At 36.9% G+C, this 7,769-nt stretch overlaps 1 protein-coding gene across 14 annotated transcripts in view; it reads left to right on the forward strand.

Moving 5' to 3' along the window:
• Positions 1-7,769, forward strand: part of KDM6A (lysine demethylase 6A) — a 204,005-nt gene that overhangs the window by 151,578 nt on the left and 44,658 nt on the right. For 5 of the 14 annotated variants that reach the window (XR_009350033.1, XM_059158348.1, XM_059158349.1 and 2 more), the window contains 5 exons: positions 74-208; positions 652-807; positions 1,380-1,475; positions 2,417-2,518; positions 3,177-3,572. Coding sequence is in view for 13 of the 14 variants with exons in the window: in XM_059158348.1 (XP_059014331.1) it covers positions 74-208; positions 652-807; positions 1,380-1,475; positions 2,417-2,518; positions 3,177-3,572 (885 nt within the window). In the remaining variant the exon portion in view is untranslated. The remainder of the gene's footprint in view (positions 1-73; positions 209-651; positions 808-1,379; positions 1,476-2,416; positions 2,519-3,176; positions 3,573-7,769) is intronic. The other 9 variants (XM_059158352.1, XM_059158356.1, XM_059158358.1 and 6 more) reach the window with 7 other exon arrangements.

The raw sequence follows: 7,769 nt of genomic DNA on the forward strand, positions 1-7,769 counted from the left end.
AGGAAGATTTAGTGGACTTGCTCTTACTCAAGTAGGCTTGTGTTAAATTTGCTTTTTACATAATTTTTCCTAGGCTCAGTTGTGTAACCTTCCACAAGGTAGTCTACAGAATAAAACTAAATTACTTCCTAGTATTGAGGAGGCGTGGAGCCTACCAATCCCCGCAGAGCTTACCTCCAGGCAGGGTGCCATGAACACAGCACAGCAGGTGAGAAGTTGGGTTATGTTCTGCAGGTGCCCAGCTTTAAGGGTTCTTTTCAATCTATAGTGGTCAAGCGTATTTTACTAAGTACAGGAGGCTTTTATTAATGAAAAGCCTTTTGCTGTAATTGTGAAGGGAATCTATATCAAAATAAAACTCCCTCTGATATGGGAAAAAATTTTGGGGTGCCAATTTAGAACCTTTGTGCATTTTCATGATTTTGAAGATTTCTTAAAATAATGCTGCAGTGGTTTAATTTTTAAAGCAGTTTTTCAAAGGAAGGTACACATTCCTCCATTGATGATTCATTTGATTTTGATTTTCAATAATTGCAATCAGCGATGTCCACACAGCTTTGAAAAGTATGCAGTTTGTATAGTTTTATAATTTGAAGGAATGAACTAAGAATATATAGAACCCTATTTTTGTCTTCCTTCTGTGATTCTTAGGCATGTAAACCTCATCATCCAAATACTGAACCTGTAGTAGGCCTCAGTCAAACACCAATTTCACAGCAATCCTTGCCACTACACATGATTCCTTCTAGCCAAGTAGATGACCTGTCCAGTCCTGCCAAGAGGAAAAGAACATCTAGTCCAACAAAGGTATATGTTTTAGAGAAATAGAAAATCCCATTCAAAAAGGAAACTCCCAACTGCCCTGAACTTGTGCAGTTTGACTGTCTCCTGTCCTTTATTTTAAATCTGTGGACATCAAAGAGTGAAAGGTTTGAGTTTTCCATCCCAAATTCTTAGCATCCGATTAAATATAGAAAGTAGGGATAAATTTGCATTCATCAAATCATTTTATTCATCTCCCTGCCGTTAAGATCTCAACACACTTCTCATCATCACTTTCTACTGACATTGAGATAAATTTATTGTTGGATCTAGTGGACAGTGTGGTGTTTAGGTTAGCCATTTGGGCCATAGTTTAGGGGTGGGCCTTTTTGGGTGGCTTATTAAAGAATCAATATTTTTGTTTTAATTTATGATTTCCCAAATTTATTATGCATGTACAATTATTTTTAAAAGAAATTAATGTTGTAACTTTTTTTATATGTAATATTCCAGTTCATAGTCATTTGGCCTTCATTAGTCATTGTTGTTAACTCCATGGATTTAACCAAATGTTCTTTAATTTTTTTTTTTTTTTTTTTTTTATCAATTTTCCTCAGAGCACTCCCGACAATTGGAGTGGTGGCCATGCAGTGTCACAGCCTCCAGTACAGCAACAAGCTCACTCATGGTGTTTGACGCCACAGAAATTACAGGTGTGTGAGATGTGCTTCTGACAGATTGTGTTTCCTCTTCAAAAAGAGTAGAAGTAGTGAACTTTAAATTTTTAAGTATTCTTAAAGTTGAGTGGCAGTAAATTCAATTAATATACACATAAGCAAAATGAACCTACTTTTATCAGAGTACTGGGATCATTTAGTCTTGATTTTTCATTTATTTTTAGTTTTATTTTTAAACAGGCAGTATATTCACAGGGTTCAAACTGCATCAGTATGATTATAGTCTATGTAGAGTAAATTCTCTTTCCCGTTCCTGCTCCTGCCCACTTAGTTCTCCTTTTAACAGCCAGTCTCTGTTATTGACCCGTCTTTCCTCAGATACGGCATGCATGTACAAGCAAATACGCATCCTCCTCCTTTCATACCTTACTATTTTTCTCCTTTTTTACACAAATGGTACAATGTAATATATATTGTTAACAATGTATTTTTGCAGACCTTTCCGTGTCAGTGTGTACAAGAGCTTCTTTATTCTCTTATGACTGTGGCATATTTATGTAGATGTCACACCTTTATTTAAGCAGAGCACTTGTTTTGGATAGTCAGGCTGTCTTCAAACTTTTCCTATTCCGAATAGTGCTGCTTTGAGTATACCTGACATGATGCATTTGTAAGCTTAAAGAACTTTCTGTTTGAATACCGAAAAATACTGTATTGACAAGTAAAATTTTATGCCCATTTGTCTCAAATACCCCGTTATAGTAAACCTCTTTAGGTGAATGTTTACTTCTTACTTTCTTAAACTTAAAGGGCTTCATCTGGGGGTTGATTACTGTTGATTGGGAATCTGTATCTTTGACTAGATAGTGGCTCTGAGTTGGTCTAGTTGTTTTAGGACAAGGTTGCATAGAATAGTGAGCTTGAGCTGATTTCTTAGATATGCCTTTGACTGTATTCTCCTTTCTTCTTCTTCCTAGCACTTGGAACAGCTCCGTGCAAATAGAAATAACTTAAATCCAGCACAGAAACTGATGCTGGAACAGCTGGAAAGTCAGTTTGTCTTAATGCAGCAACACCAAGTGTGTATAGCGTTTTTTCCCCCTAAAATTTGTTAGCATTTTGAGTATTTTTCTTTACTAAAACATCCTTTTAGAGCATGTTCATGCCCACTTCTTTCTGCCAGTTTTTGGTGCAAGTTAGTAGTCTTGCTTCCTAAAATATTAATAGTGGACGGAGATATTTAGGTAAAAACAACTGTAAATTTCATTTTGAGCACAAGACATGGTATTGTCTTACTTATTTACATGCTATTTTGCCTGTGTTCTAAGGGTTTATTTATATTATTTATTACTTAACAAGCTATCCTAAACTGAAGTGAGGTTCTTCAGGACTTGTTTAGTTTGGAGGATCTGACATATAAATAAAACAGAATGAAGATTTGAGATTCCTTGTTTGTTTGCATAGGGAAAAGACCTGTAAATTCCAGTTTCCATAATTATCAGCTGCTTTCTTTTATCATTACTGAAAGGATGTTTCTCAAAACAGATTGCTTTTTTTCTAAGGGAGCTAATCAAAATAAGAACAAAATTTTTTATTTTTAAAAGTGTGTATTTTTCAACCTAGAGAAATTAAACATTAGGATAAGATCAGAGATTACCTGGTACATACCTTCATATTCTGATTCTCAACTTTATGGGCCACATAAGCAGCATTTATTTTTCATTTGCTTTTTGACAGATGAGACAAACAGGAGTTGCACAGGTACGATCTACTGGAATTCCTAATGGGCCAACAGCTGACTCATCACTGCCTACAAACTCAGTCTCTGGCCAGCAGCCACAGCTTGCTCTGACCAGAGTGCCTAACGTCTCTCAGCCTGGAGTCCGCCCTGCCTGCCCTGGGCAGCCTTTGGCCAATGGACCCTTTTCTACAGGCCATGTTCCCTGTAGCACATCAAGAACGCTGGGGAGTACAGACACTATTTTGATAGGCAATAATCACATAACAGGAAGTGGAAGTAATGGAAACGTGCCTTACCTGCAGCGAAACGCAGTCACTCTACCTCATAACCGCACAAACCTGACCAGCAGCGCAGAGGAGCCGTGGAAAAACCAACTATCTAACTCCACTCAGGTAATAGAAGGACTAGCTGCTTTGTTGGCTCCTCACATAGTAGTTGTCTTTATTTGATTTATGCATTTTGAGAGGAAAAAAAAAGTTTGAGAAACTGTTTTTATAAACATTTTATAGTACTGTAATGTTATTATTATCTACATTTTGACTCCCTATAGACACACACATACATACACACACAAGTATACTTTCTTTTCCATTATGAGATTTCTCCCCACACATGCACAATCTTGGAACTTCCCCCCCCCCCCTCCAAAAAAGAAAATAGATCATACAGTCCTCCAAAACTTCCTGTTAATTTATAGTGGCATAAACATTTATGTAACATTACTCAGTTCATTTCTACATGTATTGTCTGCTTAAGATCAGGTGCTTATGCTAAGTTTTAGCTATTTAGTGTGGTGTAAGTGAAAAAGTTCATTAAAGAAGCAGTTACCAGAAATTACTATGAAACATGACTTTGGTGAAAAGTGCTGCCAGAGTACCTAGGGGAGAGCACATAAACTAAGATGTTAAGAGTCTCCAGAAATTGGAGAATTTGGGAAGGTAGAGAGGTGGTAAAGTATGCCTAGAGTATAGATTTTGAAGAGGGAAGGACAAAATATCAGATTGAGGAAGGTAGAAAAAGTTGCCTAATTTGTCTTGAAGGCAAAGTGGAGCCACTGAAGTTTTCAAAACAGAATAATGGATTTCATGAACATTATTTCTGTCAAGAATATGTGCCATATTTTAATTCAGTTCACTGTTCAACATAATTTCTAAGTTTTTACTTCTAAATATTTATGCACATAATTTTTCCTATGTTTTGGATTATTTCCATGGAAAAGATGTTTCAAAGTGGAACTGAAGTGTCAGAGAGTAAGCATCTAGAAAAATGTTGCCAATACACATTGCCAAATTATTTGTACTTTTATTAGTCTGCTGTAGAAATATTGGACTTACTGCTGGTTAGCCTTATATTGGTCAAACCAAGATAAGTTCTTTTTCTAAGACTAATAAGTTTATTCTTAAAGTACTACTGTTGGTGGGACTGTCTCTTCTAGAATGATTAGTGGTTTTATTTATCCTTAAATGTTGAACACCTACTGTGTCCATGTCTTGTTTGAGGTTCCAGAGGTAAATCCGCAAACACACAAAAGTGTCTTAATTCATGCAGGTAAAAAACAAAACAAAACAAACAAAAAATAAACAACCATTATATATAGAACATTAGGTAATGCTATGATTAGTTCTCTGGAAAAGTGTATTAGAAAAGGGAGCTGGGGAGTGCTAGAGATCAGTAGTAGTAGAGGATTCACAATTATAAATAGGAAAGTCAGAGAAGGCTTCACTGGAAGGTGACATTTGAATAAAGACCTGAAAGAGTTAAAAGAAGAGAGCCTTAAAGGTATTTGCGATAAGAGTGTTCCAAGCCCGGGGAGCAGCTGGGAGCAGTAGGCCCTAAGGTAGGAGTGTGTTTTGGATTTTTTGAGGCAAATCAAGGTGGTAAGCATGGCTGAGCCGGGCCAGCTAAGGGTAAGAAGGGAGGTAAATGTGGCCCAGCTGGAAAAGGCTATCTGCATCATTTTCAACCTTGAAGGCCATTATAAGGGTATTGGATTTTATTATGTGTTACATGGGAAACTGTAGGGGGTTTTGAGTGGAGGAGTAACATGATCTTAGTTTTTAACCAGATCCTCTTTGGTACTCTGTGGATAGATTAAAGGAGGCAAAGGTAGAAATGATGTGACTTGATTTGGAGATTATTGCTGTAAACCAGGTTACGAGATGGTGGTGGCTAGACCCAGAATGGCAGCAGTAGAAATGGTCAGCTTTTGGGTTCATTTGGAAGGTAGAACTGATGGGATTAGCTTATAGAGTGGGGTGTGAAAGAGAGGAGTCTGAGGTAAGGGGACCCACCTCAAGCGGTGAATAAGTCTGGGTGGGCTCACAGTGGGTGTGGAGAGGAAGCAGTAGATGGAGGAAAGAACTCAAGACCCCGATCCTTGGGGCATTCCACTGTAGTAAGTTAGGAAATTGAAGAACTAGCAAAGAAGGCTAGAAGAGGAGTGACCTGTGAGGTAGTAGGAGCTCTAGGAGAATGTAAGTGATGCCCTGGAAGCCAAGTGAAGAAAATCTTTGAAGGAGGAAATCATGATCAAAGTATAAATCGTATAGTACTCATTGGCCTTGTAAGGTAAGGACTGGGAATTGACCGTCAAGCCAAATGTACCTCATGACCATGCCTGCTTTTGTTACTGTTTTTGTTTTACAGCCTACAAATGAAGAATGGATTTTGAAGTTTTAGAGCATTCTTTAAAAAAAAAAAAAACAAAAAAAGTATAACAGAAAGTATATGGTTCACAAAGCCTAAAATATTTTCTGTGTGACACTTTACAGAAAACATTTGGATGAGAACAATTTCAGTGGATTGGTGGGGGTAAAAGCCTAACTGTAATGGGCTTTAGTGTAAAATGGAAAAAGAAATTGAAAGCAATAAATGTAGACAGTTCCAATACAGATACTTCAGTCATGTGAGCTGTGTACTGCACAGTGCCAGGCGTGCTATCCCCACAAATCATGACATAAAAAGGAAGAAGAGAAATAGGTGATAGCTGGAAGGGAAGTAGGACTAAGAGTTGTTTTGTTTTGTTTTGTTTTAAAGATTTTTATTTATTTATTTGACAGACAGAGATCACAAGTAGGCAGAGAGGCTGGCAGAGAAAGAGGAGGAAGCAGGCTCCCCTCTGAGCAGAGAGCCCGATTTAGGGCTCAATCCCAGGACCCTGGGATCATGACCTGAGCTGAAGGCAGAGGCTTTAACCCACTGAGCCACCCAGGTGCCCCTAAGAGTTGTTTTTTGTTTTAAATTTAAGTTGGGAGAAATCAGAAAAAAGTTTAAGTGGGGAGGTAAAAGCTGTTGGGCAGCATTAGGTATAGAGGGAGAAATTAACCCAGGAGGAGGAGAAAATTGTTAGAGTAGGTGAGAGGATGAGATTTTGGGGGGTTCCGGTTCATTAACATTAAAGGATTGTTAAAAGAATAACATGAGATTTTTGATAGAATGCCTCTAGTGCTAAGGTATAATGGGCAGCTAGTAAATGAGAACTTTGGTTATGCTATGTAACTTATGATTCTTTTATTTGTTATTATATCTAATTCTCTAGCTTGCTTAGTTGCTTACATTTTTAGTAAATACTCTCTTAACACTACTTCATAATTCCAATGAAAGAATCTTCAGTTTGCAGGCCATGAGGCCTCTGTACATGACTGAATACCAAGTGGCAGAGAGCTGCAGCTTTTGTTTCACAGGCTCTCACGCCAGTGTCCGCAGGAGCTTTATAATTTAGGTAATGCCTTTGGGAAAGTTGTCCAAAAAATGTCGAACTGATTCTAGGTCAGAAGTTTCCCAGATGAGGTTGCTACATGATCACGATAGCTGGGGAGCTTCTATGTTTGGCATTAATATAAGTAAAGAGGCTTTTTTAGTACTTCCTGTTCAAATATTTTTCTCAAGTTGTAATGAAAGCTAGACCATCGATAGACTTGTATGGTATATCTGCTTTTCAGCTTTTCGTGACAAAAAGCCATAGAGATCCATATTAATTTATGTTCCACTTGTGAAGAGTTTCTTCAGAGGTACTGCTTAAGACACAAAAGTAAAATTACATGAATTACAGGTGACTGTTAAGCAACTATTCTAAGGAATCTATAGCCTAAAATAGTTGATTTGCAGATAGAGATGATGTAATAAAATGGTTAGTTTTTTACTTTCTGTATACCATAATCAGTGTAACTTAATTGTCTTCTGAGTAAATATTTGATGGTAAATGAATTTTGACTCAGCCACCCAGACATTTTCTTAGATAATATTCTAAGTATTGCTATGCTTATAATATTATAGTATCTTTACTTTATGAAAGTTTTCATAGAACTTAGAGATTTTATCTTTTAATTACTACTACTGTTTATGAATTTTGAGTTGCTTACTTAGTCATTTGAAACCAAATTGCATTCCTTTGCATGCTTATTGATGTGTATCAACTTTTCACTATTTTTTTTTTTAGATAAGTTTCTTAAATAGAAACATACCATTAATTTAAGATTTTTAGCTTTAGAAACTAGTTTTAGGGACACGCTTGCTGGTTCTAAGTAGATTATGAAATGCAGCCTTTAGTATATTAAATATCTTGTTATCAGCCAAATTTTTATTCCTAT

Source organism: Mustela lutreola, chromosome X (genome assembly GCF_030435805.1).
Source record: "Mustela lutreola isolate mMusLut2 chromosome X, mMusLut2.pri, whole genome shotgun sequence".
Lineage (NCBI taxonomy): Eukaryota > Metazoa > Chordata > Mammalia > Carnivora > Mustelidae > Mustela > Mustela lutreola.